The sequence below is a fragment of the Culex pipiens genome, chromosome 1 (assembly GCF_016801865.2).
Source record: "Culex pipiens pallens isolate TS chromosome 1, TS_CPP_V2, whole genome shotgun sequence".
Lineage (NCBI taxonomy): Eukaryota > Metazoa > Arthropoda > Insecta > Diptera > Culicidae > Culex > Culex pipiens.
The window spans coordinates 116,992,533-117,010,379 of NC_068937.1; the positions used below are offsets into that span (position 1 = coordinate 116,992,533).

General features: G+C 42.7%; 3 protein-coding genes across 6 annotated transcripts; 1 reads left to right on the forward strand and 2 right to left on the reverse strand.

The window, feature by feature from the left end:
* Positions 1-1,661, reverse strand: LOC120416649 (protein Peter pan). The gene has a single exon (XM_039578462.2). It carries the CDS (start codon positions 1,544-1,546, stop codon positions 53-55), a length of 1,494 nt encoding a protein of 497 aa, XP_039434396.1. The 5' UTR covers positions 1,547-1,661; the 3' UTR covers positions 1-52.
* A 218-nt stretch (positions 1,662-1,879) lies between these two features.
* Positions 1,880-5,080, forward strand: LOC120416088 (T-complex protein 1 subunit alpha). The gene is made up of 2 exons (XM_039577775.2): positions 1,880-2,070; positions 3,201-5,080. Exons 1-2 carry the CDS (start codon positions 1,998-2,000, stop codon positions 4,799-4,801), a joined length of 1,674 nt encoding a protein of 557 aa, XP_039433709.1. The 5' UTR covers positions 1,880-1,997; the 3' UTR covers positions 4,802-5,080.
* Positions 5,081-11,815: 6,735 nt separating this feature from the next.
* Positions 11,816-17,847, reverse strand: LOC120416386 (probable elongation factor 1-delta). 4 transcript variants are annotated; one of them, XM_039578126.2, is made up of 5 exons: positions 17,642-17,845; positions 17,164-17,268; positions 13,639-14,169; positions 12,772-12,852; positions 11,816-12,671 (listed from the first exon to the last, which is right to left on the reverse strand). In XM_039578126.2, exons 2-5 carry the CDS (start codon positions 17,251-17,253, stop codon positions 12,033-12,035), a joined length of 1,341 nt encoding a protein of 446 aa, XP_039434060.1. In that variant the 5' UTR covers positions 17,254-17,268; positions 17,642-17,845; the 3' UTR covers positions 11,816-12,032. The 4 variants fall into 4 exon arrangements, with proteins under 4 accessions (XP_039434060.1, XP_039434075.1, XP_039434066.1 ...); XM_039578141.2 differs by having other exon boundaries at positions 14,014-14,169; positions 17,642-17,837; XM_039578132.2 differs by lacking the exon at positions 12,772-12,852 and having other exon boundaries at positions 17,642-17,847.

Below are 17,847 nucleotides of genomic sequence, written 5' to 3' on the forward strand. Positions count from 1 at the left end.
TAAAATTTTCAATTATAATTCTATGTTTGTAGCTCAACATAATCAATAAACTTTACTTCTTCTTGCCTCCCTTAAAGTTCGACTTTCCCCGATTCCCGCCGGCCTTCCCACCTCCCTTCTTTCCCCCGGTATAGTTCGCCTTGCCCTTGTAATCGTCTCCCGTTTTCTTCCCCGTAAATTTGCCGCCACCCTTCTTGCCCTTGCCACCATCACGCCCACCACCCTTTCTAAATTTGCCACCCTTTCTCGCCTCGCGATCATCCTCCTCGAACTCCTTGCGCTTGTCCAGCCGGGGCTTCTTCGGCTTGAGCGAATAGTTCGATCCCTTGGGGATGTACGGCCGTTTCCGGTTGCCACTCTGCCCGTCGAACAGTTCCTTTTCCGGCGCCACACCGACGGCGTCCTTGTAGTAACGGGTGTCGTCCTCGTCCGAGTCGTCCGCGATGGCCTCTTCGGCGTCCTTGAGCAGCTGACGATCGTGCTCGTTGATGGTTCCGGTTTTGGCCTTGTGTTCGGCCTTTTCCTTTTCCTTCTTCTTTTGGTCCTTTTCTTGCTTGAGTTTGCGCTGCTCCTTGAGACGCTTCTTGGCGGCCCGTTTCTTGCGCAGTTCCTCCACTTCGATGGCGTTCTTCTGGATGTAGTCGTGGTAAAGGACTTCGCCGGTCAGCAGGTCGTCCTCGATCTTCATCAGCCGCATCGTGACACGGGGGCCGATTTCGTGGAGGCGCAGCGAGGATTTGTTGTCGGCGAGGTTTCCGCGGCGCAGATTTTGTGGGAGGACGACGTGCGTTTCTTCGTCGTCAAACTCCGAATCGGACAACAGGTGGCCCTTCTCGACAAAGTCGGCAATGTCGTCGAACTTGGCCATGTTGGGGATGTTGCGCGTGACGACCTTCTTGACGCCCTTGTTCAGGTTGACCGGCACGACCGTTACGGCGTAGTGCCGCAGATCGATCAGCTTCGACACCGGATTGTACGACAGCAGGACGGCTCGCTTGAGCGAACTCAACTGCACGGTGGACAGATTGATTGGGGGGAACATGTTCTGGAAGGTGGAGGCCATCAGCTTGAGATGTCTTCCCTCGCCGCTGAAGCTGTTCAGGATGACGAGCGGAGCCTGTTTGAAGCTTTCCTCGTCCACAAACTGCTTCTTGGACAGCTTGATGACGTCCTTGGCCAGCGTGTACTGCGTCACCCGGAACGTCAGCGTCGGTCCCTTCGGCATGCGGACAATCTTCAGCGACAGTGTCTGCGGGGACAGCGAAAACAGGCACATGTGCGAGACGTGAAAGAACCCGGACAGGTTCACAAAGTCCTTGATCTTGTTGACGCGCCGCTCCCGCAGCGAACTGGCCGTGAACGGTTCCATCATGTGCCGGAAGTCGCGCGAAAGGGCCACCACCGAGGCGCACCGTTCGCCGCGGTGAATCACGAAGGTGTGCGGGGCGTTCTTCACCGCCGCCGGTTCCTCCTCCATCTGGGGCGCGACCAGCTTCACGCGGCTGCCGCCCTTCTTCTTGTTCCGGCGGCCGGCCTTTTTCCGCATTTTGTCTTGCTTTGTGAGGCAAAATTACTTGAAAACTAACTTTTTTGGGAGCGACCGCGACACGCGTTCCGAAATTTCAAACTACACCAATCGGAACGACGAACACGCTGTTTTTGTTGTGACGTTTCTTCAAAAATAACTACCCGCTGTTGAAAAGATGGCGGTTGGGTTCAGCCCCGACTGCACATTAAAAATTTTGTTTTAGTTTTCGTGCAGTCTTGCTTGAAAGTACTCAAAATTCATCCAAATCTTGAAAGTGCCAAAAGATTTTAACCGTGCATAACGCCTCCCCTTTTGGCAGTTCAACATTACAAAAGGAGACAGTCAGCAGCTGTCAAACGTTCGTTCTCCTTCACCGCGACCAGCACTTCAGCTCGAGATCCGCGAATCGCAGGCGCCTAGTTTTTTTTTCGTGAAAAAGTGTCCGCAAAGTAACCCAGCAGCAGCCAGCATGTCCACCGTCGCCAGTGCACTGTCCCTCGCGGGCTCGCGGACATCCGGTGCGCCGGTTCGCACCCAGAACGGTGAGTTTTCGTGTTTGCTTTCCGCTTCGGCAGGCTTCGCACATGCGGTGAAAAAACGAGTCTTTTTGAGAGTGTTGATGGATGCCGGGAGGGTTGGGTGAAGCAGAGGGAGGGGATATGAAAATCATCACATGCTGCGATTAAATTGAATTTTAGGAAGAGATTTCAAAAGACAGCTTGAGAAATTATGAAAAACTTAAACTTTGAGCAATTAAACGTGTTTTGCAACAATGAAACTTTAATTTCAAACGATGATTAACACCAAAAACAGCATTTACAAGTCGCGGAAGGGTTTCACACCCACACAAAACAAAGACAGATTTTTAAAAAATGTTCTCCTAATAGTAAAGTTTAATTAAATGCTGTGTAAAAGATCGTCCAACGTTAAAATTTTAATGAAAATTCATCTTTTCCCTGCATTTTCAATTAATTTACCGTTCAGAAGGTTCTGGTTGTAGTTGTTGGATGACTCACGAACCGCTATTTGAGGTTAGATTTGGGGAAGCAAACTAGGGTGGTTGTACCTGCTATTGTATTAACGTCTTGTTTTTTGCCGACTCAGTAGCCTTTGAATTCTGGGTATTAAAAAACACCCAAAAAGCAAAAAATGAAAATTTGTTTTGTCATATTTTTTTCAACCATCGTCAAGTCAAGTTGATTTTTCCCAAAATCTGAAGAAGGATGAGTGAGTTCGAAACAGATTCTGACTATCACATAGACATTCCGGCAAATCAAAGGCGCTGTATGAAGCTGCCTACAAGAAGTTTCAAGAATCGGGTTCAAGCCAGGGACGAAAAGTGCTTGCTAGCCGGATCGCTATCGCCCGAACAAATCGAAACTTCTCACTAAGGAACAGATTATCAAGTTCTTTAAGGAAGTTCACGACTCTATTCATTTGGGTACTACAATGGTAAATTTAATGAGAGTAAAACTATAAATGAGTTTAAATACCAGGAAATCACATAACACCACGTGAAATCAAAAAAAGGGATGAAAAGTAACACTTTTCAGCACTGTTCCATTAGTAATATTCAAAAGCAGGCCGTTTCATCTCTCCCAAAAAAACAGGGATAGTTGATAATTTCACAAAGGAATTACAAAAACTAATAAATGTCTCCCCAATCTTCCAGTGATGGCCGCCTCGTCGATTGCCAACATTGTCAAATCTTCGCTGGGCCCGGTCGGCTTGGACAAAATGCTGGTGGACGACATCGGGGACGTGACGATCACGAACGACGGTGCCACCATCCTGCGCCTGCTGGAGGTCGAACACCCGGCCGCGAAGGTGCTCTGCGAGTTGGCCCAGCTGCAGGACGAGGAGGTCGGCGACGGCACCACATCCGTTGTGATCATCGCTGCCGAGCTGCTCAAGAACGCGGACGATTTGGTGAAGCAGAAGATTCACCCCACGTCGATCATCGCCGGCTACCGGCTGGCCTGCAAAGAAGCGTGCAAGTACATCTCCGAGCACCTGACCGCCCCCGTCGACGAGCTGGGCCGTGAAACGCTCATCAACGTGGCGAAGACCTCGATGAGCTCGAAGATTATCGGCGCGGACGCAGACTTTTTCTCCGCGATGGTCATCGACGCCACGCTTGCCGTGAAGATCCTGGACCCCAAGGGTAACCCGATGTACCCGATCAAGGCCGTGAACGTGCTGAAGGCCCACGGCAAGTCGGCTCGCGAAAGTGTTCTGGTCCAGGGTTACGCGCTGAACTGCACCATTGCCTCGCAGCAGATGCCCAAGAAGATCACCAACGCAAAGATTGCCTGTCTGGACTTTTCGCTGCAAAAGACCAAAATGAAGATGGGCGTGCAGGTGCTGATCACCGACCCGGAGAAGCTGGAAGGTATCCGTGCCCGCGAGTTGGACATTACAAAGGAGAAGATCGAGAAGATCCTGGCGACGGGCGTCAACGTTGTGCTGTGCAGCGGCGGAATCGATGATCTGTGCCTGAAGTACTTTGTCGAGGCCGGCGCCATGGCGGTGCGTCGCGTCAAGAAGTCGGACCTGAAGCGTATTGCCAAGGCCACCGGTGCGTCGTTCCTCACGTCGCTGACCAACATGGAAGGCGAGGAGAGCTTCGAGGCCAGCTACGTCGGTGAGGCCGCCGAAGTCGTGCAGGAATTTATCTGCGACGACGAGCTGATCCTGATCCGTGGACCAAAGGCACGTACGGCTGCGTCGATCATTCTGCGTGGCCCCAACGATTTCTACTGCGACGAAATGGAACGCTCCATCCACGACGCCCTCTGCGTGGCCAAGCGAGTGCTCGAAGGCAAAAAGGTGGTCGCCGGAGGTGGCTGCGTCGAGGCGGCCCTCTCAATCTACCTCGAAAACTTTGCTACATCGTTGAGCTCCCGGGAACAGCTGGCCATCGCCGAGTTTGCCAAATCGCTGCTCGTGATTCCGAAAACCCTCGCCGTCAACGCCGCCAAGGACGCCACCGATCTCGTGGCCAAGCTGCGCGCCTACCACAATTCCAGCCAGACCAAGGTCGAGCATGCCAACTTCAAGTGGTACGGACTGGATCTGATCGAGGGCGTCGTGCGGGACAACAAAAAGGCCGGCGTGCTGGAACCGGCCATGTCCAAGATCAAATCGCTCAAGTTCGCAACGGAGGCCGCTATCACCATCCTGCGCATCGACGATATGATCAAGCTGAACCCGGAGGAAAAGCAGGGCAAGAGTTACGGCGATGCGTGCGCCGCCGGAGAACTGGACGGTTAAACCCCACTCAGTATCCATTCACTAGCACGTAAGCTTCGTCTAACTTCCACTCATATTCAGTTGCACACGTACCCCTCCCCCCTCAAAAAACACCATCCCAGTTTTGCTTTGTAGCTTAACACCTAGGCTCGTAATGAAACCGCGATGCAAACTTCTCTAAACGTTCTGATTGTGTTTGTCGATTGATCACACGCCCACTCAAAAAAGCGCGCTTTACAGGAACCACATAACGTCTGGAACAAGCACACTTAATACAGCGGTAATTATTAACACACTTTAGTTTGTTTGTTTCTTTTTTTAATTTTCTAAAGCGTACCGAATTCCATCCTCTGAGGTTTATTATTTGAGATAGTCACAAAAAAAAACTGCAGATCATATAAAAAATACTCCTTACTTTTAAGCAAAATAATATTTTTGCAATCTTTCTAAAGCTAATGGTAGATAAGAACAGGAAAAACAAATTAGTTTAAAAAGATAACATTATAATTATTACTAGAATCGGATCGCACATATATTTCATAAAGATCGAAAAACTTGCCCGTTTTTCTTAGTTTTGTTTCGGCTCTGGCATTCCCAGTAGTACGAGTCACTCTACAGTAATGAGAGCGGCAATTAAATAATCTAGAAATTGTTATAGACTTACCAGTCGACTGAAGCTGTACTTAAAATTTTTGTACATCAAAATGTTTCCATCCTCGCTTTAAAATTAATTTTCACCTAAAGTTACACCATTAGGTTGCTTAAAAATAACTATTCAATGATTAGCTCATTAATGGTTTCTTGACAACTTTGTAGATTCGTTTGCTTCTAAATGTGTTCTTCATGCTACTGTGGAAGCCAACTCAATAAAAAACGCGACGCTAGGTCCACATATTTAAAGATTTTGTTTTGCCTTCCTCACATTACTGAGGAAAGGCTATAAAATCACTCGAAAATGAACTTCTTAATTTGACAACCTAGACCCACCTTCACGTATACATATCGACTCAGAATCATGTTCTGAGCAAATGTCTGTGTGGATGTGTGTAGGTGGGTGGACAAAAAATTGTCACTCGATTATCTCCGGACTGGATGAACGGATTTTGACCGTATTAGTCTCATTCGATCCGTCTTGGGGTCCCATAGGTCTCTATTTAAAATCAGCAAGTTTAGCAAAGTACTTTAAAAGTTATGCTAAAAAACGTTACTTAACCCTCTACAACAGCGGTTCTCAACCTTTTCTTGGCTAGGTACCCCTTTTCGTTTTGCTTAAGCTGCTGGTACCCCTTAGTTTTTAAACATGAAATTTTTCGTTTATAGGAGTTTCTTTTAAATTCCAAATATCGGATTTTTTGCATAAGAAAATTAAATTTTGGAGAAAAAAACTATAAATGTTCTGCAACTATAACTCGGGGAACATTGATAGAATTTAAACTAAATCTGGAATTTTTTGGACCTAATTTTCTTTTTTTTTGCTTCCTAGGTGTTTTTGAAACCGTATTGAGTCAGGGTTTTTCAAAAACACTTAAAAAGTGAAAAAATATTTTATTGGACATTTAAAAAAACGAAAAATATTTTTAGTAAGTTGAGGCTTGTATCTAGAATTGTTTCAAAGAAAGTACTGGGTAGGCCACACAATACCCATGTACTTTTCTTCAATTCTTTTTTTTCCTTCTGAAATACAATGAAAATATTGTTAATTTTACTGAAAAACTTTTTGATAAAGAAGAATTTTTCGAGTTGTAACTATTTTTAATCAAAAAATAATCAAATATTTTACATTTCTTAAAAACAAATCTTTACTGCTTTTTTGAACATTTAACATTTTAAACAACACCACGATAATATTTCGAAAGAGTGTGTTCCGGTCAACCGACCCCACTCTCCCCTTTGATGACGAACACCCCTGGGCAGGTTGACAGTTCGTTGGCGCGTGATTGAGCGCGCGATAGGAGTCTTTTGGAAAGACGCTACGCGATCGGACGAATAAAGAAAGGAGTTTTGCCTTCCTCACCTATTGAGGAAAGGCTATAAAATCACTCGAAAATCGAACTTCTTAAATAGGCCTCATAGACCTACCTTCACGTATACATATCGACTCAGAATCAAATTCTGAGCAAATGTCTGTGCGTGTGGATGGACGTAGAATTTTTTTTCTCACTCACTTTTCTCGGAACTGGCTTGACCGATTTTGTCCGGATCTGTGTCGTTAGATCCGTCTTCAGGTCCCCTAAGTCTTTTTTGAATATCATTAAGTTTAGTTAAGTACTTCAAAAGTTATGCTAAAAAAACGATTTTGGTTAAAGTTCAGAAGATTGTAAAAAGGGTGGTTTTTGTAAGAAATCCGGCCATGCTATATATTTTTAGAAAGGTATTTGAAAGACCTTTAAAATGACCCCAAAACATTGAAGATCTGATAACCCTATCAAAAGTTATTAGCACTTAAGTGTTATTTGTACACTTTTGGGAGGCCGGATCTCAAATATTTCGATGAAAATGGTGTCCGGGTCCATCATGCGACCCGTCGTTAGTTAGATAATTGAAAGACCATTTGAATGAGCCTAAAACATTGAAGAATTGATAATCCTGTCAAAAGTTATAAGCACTTTAGTATTATCTCCACACTTTTTCGAGGCCGGATCTCAAAGGAACCAAAAAGTTGTTGCTGTTCATTTTCCAGGGGCGCGTGTTTTGAGTGATGTTTTTTTTTACGATTTCACCCATTTTCGCCCGTAGTAGCATACCCCGGAAAATGTGTAAAATTACAATAAACGCAAATTTATTGGATGGCATTCCTTTTAGAACTTTATAATTATCAAACTTTCTTATTGGATTTTTGGATGCAGAAAAACACCATATTCATGCTGAAATAAGTATTTATTTCCTCTTGATTATTTTTAAACAAGTGTTTCTGCGGCGTCGGGGCAGACAGCCAACTTTCAATCACCCGCGCTTGACTGCTCGACAGTTAAGATTCAAGAAGATCTGCGCCACCGAGGTATCAATGAGCGGAGTGTTCTCCTTCTTTCCTCCATGCATCGTCACCGGAACGTCCGGGTGTCGCAAATAAACTGGATCTTGCCACCCGGCTCGACGTACGCGTTCAGGTCGGCTTCGTCGGTCCGACCCCGCTCCACATCTAGACCGGTCAACGGTTGCGCGCCACGGAACAGCACCTTTGGCATGTCGATGCGGCTCCTAGTCGAAGGTGGACGGTACAGCTCCTCCTTGCTAGAATTAAGGATTTAAAAGTATAATTATATATTGTAACAAAAGTTCATTACACTTACCATAGTCATTGATTTAATATTGTTTTCAGCTTAAATACTTAGTGCCAAAAGTTAAAAAAATTCTCAAAAATTTCTAACTAGACCCATTTGCAGCGAATTACCGAGAGGTTAAAGCTGCCGGAAATAAAGCAATTAACAACAACAACAACATTCGCGATAATTATTCAAAACATTCAACATGACTGACGTTTGCTGCACTGTGAAATGAAAGGCACCAAATGAGCGAATAATTTAGTCGATTTAAAAGCGACACCTAGTGTTGAGTAGTAGAACAGAGCAAAAAAGGACGGTTTAAATTTTCTCACATTGAGTCAAAATATGCCAATTCTGTTCTGTGATTTTTCCAGAAGATTGTAAAAAGGGTGGTTTTTGTTGGAAAGTCAGTCATGTTATACATTTTTAAGAAAGGTATTTTAAAGAACTTTCCAACGAGTCTTTGAGATTGAAGATTTGACAGCCCTATCAAAAATGACAAGCGCTTAAACGATATTTATAGACTTTTTAGAGACCGGATCTAAGATATGTTCATAAGAATATTGTTCGGATCTGTCATCTATCAGGAGGAATGATACTATTTTGATTAAATATATTCACTATATGAAATTGAGGAAGGCACCAACCACCGAAAGGTGGATTAAGTAACGTTTTTAGTTTGAATCCGTCGTGTTTCATTTCCGGCCGTCCAACCGGTCCTTACTCGTACAGAGTGTTTTGTTTGATAATTTTGAAGAAAAGTCTTGATCTTGAAATAAAAATAGAAAAATTTATTAAAAAAAATCACTTCATTTTTTTTTGTAGCATTGAAAATGAGATCAATTAAAAAATTAGGTACCTTATTGGGTAACATTTACAATAAAAACTTTTTTTCCTAAGTTTAATTTTTGGCAACACTAAAAGACAGGTCGAAAAAATAATGATAAATAATGAAACTTTAGAATCTTTTTCCAACCTATTGAATTGTTTTAAAAGATGGTAGTTTATTTCTTTCTTTCCAGATTTGAGACAAAAATTTAAAGAAAAAAAATGAACAAAAAACTAAATAAACGGTACACTTTATTGAAATTAATGAAATCTCTTATCGAATTGTGATCAGAAAATGCCATCTCAATGTACAGATTTTTGAAAATATTCATAGCACTTATGTATGGACAGCCCCCATTTTGTATGCATCAATCAATCATGCGAAATAGCTGTTTTTCAAATTTAATGATTAGCAAACACATATTGAATTAAATAATGTTCAAAAAAAAATGTTGCGTTAATTTTTTGTTTCTAATTTGTTTGTTTTTTCCTCTCTCAAATATTTTGTCTGGGAAAAAAATTCAAATGTCCGCCATTACGGGGTATGTCTTCCGGTACCCCCTGAGACCGCTCGTGGTACCCCAAGGGGTACATGTACCCCAGGTTGAGAACCGCTGCTCTACAACCTATCCCCGCCTTTAGACGGGCTTCGATCTAAAAAATCGCCAAAAATCAATTTTCCAACCGATTTTTGATCTTTAAAAAGCATTGTTTTATGTGACTTTGCCAATGTTTTTAAAAATGTCATTTTTTTAGGGGTCAACTTTGGCAGTGTTTTTTACTAACATTTCCTATATTTTCAATAAAAAGAAGTATGCAGTAATTTTTGTAGTGTCCCAGACTATGCCTCTACGCATTTTTTTGCAATTTAAATGATGATGGTGCGATTCTATAGCGAAACTATTGGCACTACGCCCCCCGGGGCATGGCCTTCCTCTAACGTGGGATTTCTGCTCCAGCGCCTCTGACGAGACAGGAGAAACCGGGACCGACGTTTTACTTCACCATCCGATAGAAGCTCAGTGGATAAGGCGGGAATCGAACCCGCGTCTCATAGCATCATCGGGATCGGCAGCCGAAGCCGCTACCCCTGCGCCACGAGACCCGATTCTATAGCAGAAAATGTGAAAAACATGCAAAAAATTGAAAAAGTGACTGTAAAAACATGACAAAATTAGATAGGCGAAATGTAATCATATTAGTAGTAGAGTAGGCCAAATACTACCAAATACAAACATAAACTAAATAAGATAAATGCAAATTAAAATACTATAAATGAAACAAGAAAAACATAAAACAAGAAAAGTAAAGTTTTTCGTAGAACAAAAGTTGCTCAAAATGACCTCCTAAACAGGGAAAAATAAATATTTTCGAAAAAAAATTTGGGCAGTAGAGGGTTAATCCACCTTTAGGTGCTTGGTGCCTTCCTCTCATTTATAGAGTGATTACAATCCCTAAAGTGTCCACATGGTTTATGGATCTCCCCTAACGTGATCGCAGCACCTAAGAGGTCCTAATAAAAATAAGTGACGAGTAAAAAAAAGGCTTCCTACAGACTTTTGGTCAAGATTATACAGACACCGCCTTTCAGGAAAATGGCATCACCGACACCGACGTAACACTCAAGTAAAAAAGATGACCCTTCTTTGCATCACCCCTCCGGTAAGTCCGGTGAGCTGTCAAACGGTTTTTCGAAAAATTTATCAGCAAGGCAACACTGATTCTATTTTGTTTGTAAACACAAATCAGCTGATTCATTCATAAACTACGATTTGTTTGCAAACAATGGGTCGAGCAGTGTTGCGAAATATATTTTTATCGGCAAGGGGTGATTTCAAGGAAGTGATTGGGGTGAGTCGTGCTGGGACACATTTCACCAGATTTTTTACAAGGAGTGTTACGTCGGTGTCGGTGATGGCATCCTTTACAAGGCTTTTTACGAGGCGATCAGACGGGACCATTTGAGGTTATGTAAATTCAGACCATTTTTTAAACTGCTTGTAATTTTAGATAGGTAAGTCAGATCTTGAAAATTCTTAATCCACAAGAAAGGTCTTCTCATATGCTTTCTAAAAATATATAACATGTGAGGGTTTCATGAAAAAACCACCCTTTTTACCATAATTTTAAATTAATATGAAACAGTTTTTTTAACATAACTTTTTAAATACATGATAAAACTGCATGAATTTCAATAGCAACTTAGGGGAAGTTAAGACGGATCGATTAAAACCATTCCGGCCAAAATCGGTTGAGCCTGTGACAAGATATTCCAGTGACATTGATAGTTATATAATCAAAAGACCTTTCAAATGAGCCTAAAACATCGAGGATCTGACAACTTATCAGCACTTAAGTGTTATTTATACACTTTTTGGAGGCCGGATTTCAGATATTGTGATAGAAATATTGTCTGAATCTTCCATGTGAACTATCGTTGGAAAGGTTTTTTATCAGACCTTGCTGATGAGCCAGAAATATTGAAGGTCTGCGAACCCTATCAAAAGAAATGAGTGATAAAGTTGATTTGTTAGACATGTTAAGAGGGAATGATGCTATTTTTACTGAATTTATTGACTTTATGAATATGAGGAAGGCAACAACCACCTAAAGGTGGATTAAGTAACGTTTTTTTCATTGAATTTTGAACTGTTGGGTCATATTTGAAAGAACAGAAAAATCCTCGAAAATATTTCGTTAGCTCAGTCCAGGTGTAGGAGTCGTCTCCCTGGGGCCTGTCTCGGTGAAGTCGATGGTCGAATCCCGGGGTGGATGGAAGCTAAGGTGTAATTACCTCAACAATCAAGCCTTCGGACACTTAGTTTCGAGTAGGAATCTCGCAATCGAGATCGCCAAGGCAATGCTGTAGAGCGAATAATTTGATTTTTGACAAAATGACGAAGATGCAAAGGGTATTTTCTCACATTGAAAAGCGTCGGATGGCTGAGTTCATAAATTCCATATTTTTTGTTTGTCTCATTTTGAACATGTACGAATTTTGTTTTTGCTTAGTCTTTCAAGATTACAATGTTGTAGTTGTTTGTTAAGTTTGTTTTGTGTGGATGTTGTAGTGTGTTAGGTTATTAAAAAACTTTCAATTTGAAAGGAAACTGTTGATACGAGCATTTTGTTGTTTTGTGTTTGCTTTCGGGCTGGCTGACTTAGATCTTGTTGAACGCGGCAATGTCCACGCTCTGGACGTAGTCCTCGATCAGTTCGATCTTTTCCTGCAGCTCGTCAACGGAGACCTTGTCGTCCTCGATGACGCAGGACATCTGCAGCTTGTGGATTCCGTACGCGAGCGGGACCAGCTTGGACGCGCCCAGCAGCAGACCGTCCATGGTGATCTTGCGCACCTCCAGCTCCATCTGCTTCATGTCGGTTTCGTCGTCCCACGGCTTAATGTCCAGGATGACGTTCGACTTGGCAATCAGGGCAGGTTTCTTGGACTTTTTGGCGGCGTACTCGGCCAGACGCTTCTCGCGCAACTCGGCAGCGGCCTTGTCCTCGTCCTCGTCTTCCGAGCCGAACAGATCCACGTCGTCATCGTCATCGTCGGCGGCAGGGGCAGGTGCGGTGGCGGCCTTCTTCGCTGGGGCAGGTGCAGACTTGGCGGCGGCAGCTGGGGCTGGTTTGGCGCCACCCGCTTCCAGGGTCTTGATGCGGGCGTGCAGGTCAATCACCAGGTTGTTCAGCCCATCGATGACGGTGCGCATCTTTTCGTTCTCCTTCTCGATCGTGGACAGGCGGTCCAACAGCTCGGCACCGGGACTCGCGGCCAGGGCAGCAATTCCGTCCATCTGGAAGAGGGGCAGCAAAGGGCGAGTTTTAGAGAGATTTGGGTTTGGAAAGGGTCCGCACGGAACAGAACTGGGGGAAGCGCGGCTTCACGACACATACTCGCTCAAGGGAATTCTTAATGTGCTGTCTGGCCTTTGAGATCTCCGACGCTAGGGTGCACTGTGCCGGGAATGAACCCATCTAGATTGGTTGAAGAAAACAAAAAGACACGAAAGGAAAGCTAATTTAGTGGTGGGTGGCGTTAAATTTTGCTTATGTTTGCTAGAAAACATACGGGGTGCCAAAAAAGTCTAGTACAAAAGGAACACGTGATATGTGACAGGGTGAACTAAAGAAAGCTAAGATCTGTTTCGCGAGGATCTGAACGCGCCGTCAGTTTTCGGCCAGATCCGGACCAGCTTGAGAGGAAATGTGTCTGTACAACATGGGCATAGGGAGCGTTCTTTTATTACGTAACGCAGTAGGGGGGGAGGGGGGGTCGGAGGCCGTGTTACGCTCCATACAAAATTTTTAAAATTTGTATGGAAATTTTGTTACGACGGGGGGGAGGGGGGTCTAAAAGTTCAATTTTTCGCGTTACGTAATAAAAGAACGCTCCCATAGAAACAAAAACAACAATAACCAAATTTATCTACTTTTACCAAAAAAAAAATCATCAAAGCAACCACACTCTGCACACACGCACACGAAAACAAAAGAAAGAGAGTTCTGCAACAAAAAGTATCCACAATTTGCCAGGGAACCGACTCCGCCGGAGTCGGAACCTGCGCGAGGAGCGATAGCCAACAACAGAAGAAGAGCAATTTAAAATCCAATCCAAATGTGAACACTTCGGGACATTTTTTTTTTTTTTCGAGTCTTTCCGGCAACGTCGGAAGTGTTCACACCTTCAACAAATAAAAGAAAAGTTTACAACAAAACGGAAGAATTTCGAACAGCGCGGACACTCGGGCCAACGGCATTAACCTTGCTCAACTCCTCGGTAATGTTGTCGCACATCTTGTGCGCCAGATTTTCCTTCTCCTTCAGGTTCTTGGCATTCTCCTGCTGGACCTTGTTGCTGTCGGTTAGTAACTGCTTGGTGTTAGTCGCTTGGGATGGGATGGAACCGGCGGCGGCGGCGGCCACCACTTCCGGCGAGCCAGCCTTCGCGTTGTTCTTCTTGTTCTTTTTGGCCTTCTTCTTGTTTTGTTCCCCGGCCGCAGTGGTGATTGCGGTGGCGGAGGCCGGTTCCTCCGGAGGTGTCGCCACCGGGGTAGCAGCAGCAGCGGCAACGCTCGAGTCAGGCGAATGGGAAGCGTCCTTTTTGTTTTTCTTGTTTCGCTTTTTGTCCTTCTTTACCTTGGCTTGGTCAGCGGTGGCAGCGGCAGGTTCCGGCTGGGGAGCGACTGCAACCGGAGGGGACTTTTCCTGCTTGGCCTGAGTGGGCGCCTTTTGCGGCGTTGCAGCCTTCGGACAGACCGCGGCGACGGGTTTGGAGTTCCCGTTGAGTGAAAGCTGCTTGCGGCGTTAGAACACAAGGGGACAATAGAGACGGACACGTTTAACAGGGATGTGTGTGTGTGGCGGGAGTGACGGATTTCTGTACCCGGAAGTTACCCAGATGTCTGCTCGCTGGAAAAGTGTTCCCTAGGGCAATATTTATAAGTTTGTTCAATGCTTATAACATTACTAGATGTTACTACCAAGGTAAACAAACAACAACGGAACCTGATTTAATCATTTAGGGGCTTGGTGGTGGTAGTGTTAAATTAAAATCCACTTGGGGGAAAAATGGATCACGCTTTTCCTGCCTTATAAAAAAAACAAGAGTTACGAAATTTGGATTAAATGGATTATTTCACTTCTGGTAGCTTCACAAATCACATTTAATGCAACATTAGTTGATTATTTAGTTGTTTTACGTTTATTTGTGAAAAATAGTGTCTTATTACAACATATTAACACTATTTTCAAAATGAATGTTTTGTTAAGTGACTATTTTTATAAAAGTGGTATAACTTCATGGAAACTATTTTAGTTATGTAAGGTCCAGGGTGACCACTCAAATTCCATTTTCAAATTCCCGACTTTTTCCCGACTTTTTTCCAGACTTTTCCAGAATGCTCAAATAATAGGCATTTCTTATCTAAAGAATGATTTCAAACAAAAAACTTTCTATAAGAACAGTCAATATTAACCAGCGAAAAAAAAAATCACAATGAATTAAAAAAAAAATCCAAATATAGGTATTTTTTGTAAATACAAAAACTAAACAATAAATAAAAAAACACTTCAAAAATGGAATTTCATTATTATGATTCAGAGTAGAAACACAAACAATTAGTCTTTGAAAAAATAATCGAAAGTTCAACAATACTTATAACTTCCATGTTATTTTTTAAATTGACAAACTTATAGTTTTTGATACTTCGTTTCAACTGAAAGTGACAAAAAGTTAAAGATAGCGTTCCTATTTTTTCAAAACTGCATCATCATTTTAAATCAAAGAATGATTGAAACATAATTGCTGTTATTATTCATTCAAAGGATTTAGAAAAATGTCAAGGAATTAAAAAAAAAAAATGTTTTTGATAAGTTCCCTTTTTAATTTTGTAATTTTTCGCAATTCGCAATTTTCAGTGTAAGAACGGGCCTTGACCGATCTTATGCACTAGATTCCCGACGAACACGCACTGCCCTTACACCTACATCTCACCCTTGCTCTGAGTCAGTACGAGCAACACGCTAGAACACGCTTTGAGTGTTCGTGCCAGGCATGCACACCTTCTTTTCCGGTTACGCATTTTAACTCGGCCGGGGGTGGTACATTACGTAGGGTTTGATGTAAGTATAAGCGCCTAACCATTTATAGTGTGCCTATCAACTTTCATTAAAGCAAAAACTGTTTTATTTTTAGTTTGAATTCAAAAACTTATTGTTATTTACTGTGAATTGTTTTCTCCTGAAATCTTCCCTATTGTTGAGTCTGTTTATCTGTTGCTATTTCTTTTGTCGCGGTGTTTTGTTACAATGTTTTGGTCCTAAGCATGTTATAAAAGTTTACCAAAAATACAATAGTAATGTTTGTGTTAATCCTTTAATCATTCCATAAATTGAGTAAGGGCTCAAATCTCACGTGTTTGAAAAAAAGGGTGAAGATTGAAAACAATAGACAGTTAAAGAGAATTTATTTTATAAAAATCAAGTATCAATAGTAAGAGAATAATGAGCGTATTTTAAAGAATAAAAATGAGAAGCTAGATGTATTGGATGTAAAATTAGACAATAGTTAATAAATAGAGATACAAAACAAGCTTAGATTATAGTAATGATAATTTATAGGACAGATAAAGAATTATTCAAATAAATAAATTCGCAATAAAATCAAAAAAGATTAGGCGAATGATAAATAGACTTGATATTACTAGTACATTAAGGAAAAGTATATTTTTAAGGGGGAAAAAAACAAAACAAAGTTTGTTACAGCAGTATCAATTGATAAATAAGAGTGGAAAAGCTTTGAGAGATAAGAGAATCAAAAGTTAGTAAAATTAAAATCAAATGTTGGATATTCAATAGAAGAATCAGTGAAGAATTGGGAATCAGAAGAGCAAAATAAAAATAGGAGATAGGTGGTAGCTGAGAATGAAGAGAAGAGAAACCCCGTTGTGCGATGTTTCAGGTACATCCACAGCATTTGACTCAACATACTGCGAATCAAAACAATACCGTCTACAATCACAAATTATTTCCCTTTCCCACATTGTCGCGCCCCTTTCTTTTAGCCGTCTCGACTCTGACCCGCGGTGGTCAAAGGTTTACGATCCGTTTCCACAGGCCACCAGCTAGGTCATCATGAAAACCAAGCCAACTTGGAGGTAAGAAAATAGGACACTCGCAAGGAACCAGAGCTATACTGTTCTGGAGTGAAAGGGATACACTATTGTTTACAAAAGTTTTGTGCCCTTTTGAAATGTTAAGCTCCAAATGACCAGATTGTTTACGATTGTTTGCGGACGGATTGTCCAATTCCCGACTATTCCTTTTTGGGTGGCCACCCTGCTGAACTGAACAATTACAATCAAAATTCAACTCAAAAACAAAATTGTACGATTTATTTTTGTAAAATCAGAAGAAAAAACCATGTTTATTCGGCAATTCTAATAATGCAAGTCCGCAATTTGTTGATTTATTGGGTACGATAACTTGTTAGTTATCAATTTTGATCAGGATCAGTCAGTAGAAAAAAAAGGATTTCTCTCTGGACGTTTTAAAAATGCCAGGGAGGAATTAGGGAAAACGAGGACATCGTTCTAGAGAGCAGATTTCTGGGCAACTACGTAAAACCGATCACGGTAACAAATGGCGAACTATTGTGATGGCAATCGCGCATGGACTTTCCCGGACAAGTTTTCGGCATAGGTATCAAAGTTATGGATTAGTGATTAAATGGGCAGTGTGGACATGATACTTCAGAATAAAACGGCGTTCAAAGCCCCCGAAACTCACCTGGGCCAGGCACTCGTAGTATTTCTTCTCGGCCCCGTCGATGTTGGCCTTGTCCGCCCAGTATTTCTCGCACGCCAGTGGGGAAGCCATTTTCTCTGTATTGATCTGTTTGGGAAAAGGGAAAGAGGACACAAACTTTTGTGAGCACTTTTTTCTTCTTCTATTTATTCACAAAGGAAAGGGAGGAAGCGGATATTTTTGGACGTCTTGACGACCTTGAACCGAGCAGGGAAACGCAATTTCCCTGGCCTCGCAGAGGGCAAACGAAATTGCGTTAAAGGAAAAATCCAAGCTTGCACCGGCAGCAAATCGATATCACTCTTCCGCGACTTGGTTCCCCTTGGCTGACTCTGGCTCACTCGACTCGCAAAAATTGCACAAACTTTCTTCCGACATTTTTATCGCGATGCGGCCCAGCTCGGGTCATTGTCCCACGTTGGAAAAGGAAGATTCCCTCGCCCCCGCCGAGGACACTTACCTTTGCTTTTAGCTGCAGCAAACAGGAAGTATGACGACAGAGAGACGGATTGTCCACGGAACGTAAAAAATCAATAAAAATCACTGATTTTTCCGCTGGCGGTGGCCCAGGCTGGAGGAGAGCTGGCAGAAAATACACGAGGTCGCGCGTGCCGTGTTGGAACAGAGAGAAAGATCTGGCGCCGCGCAGTGGTGACGAGATGGCAG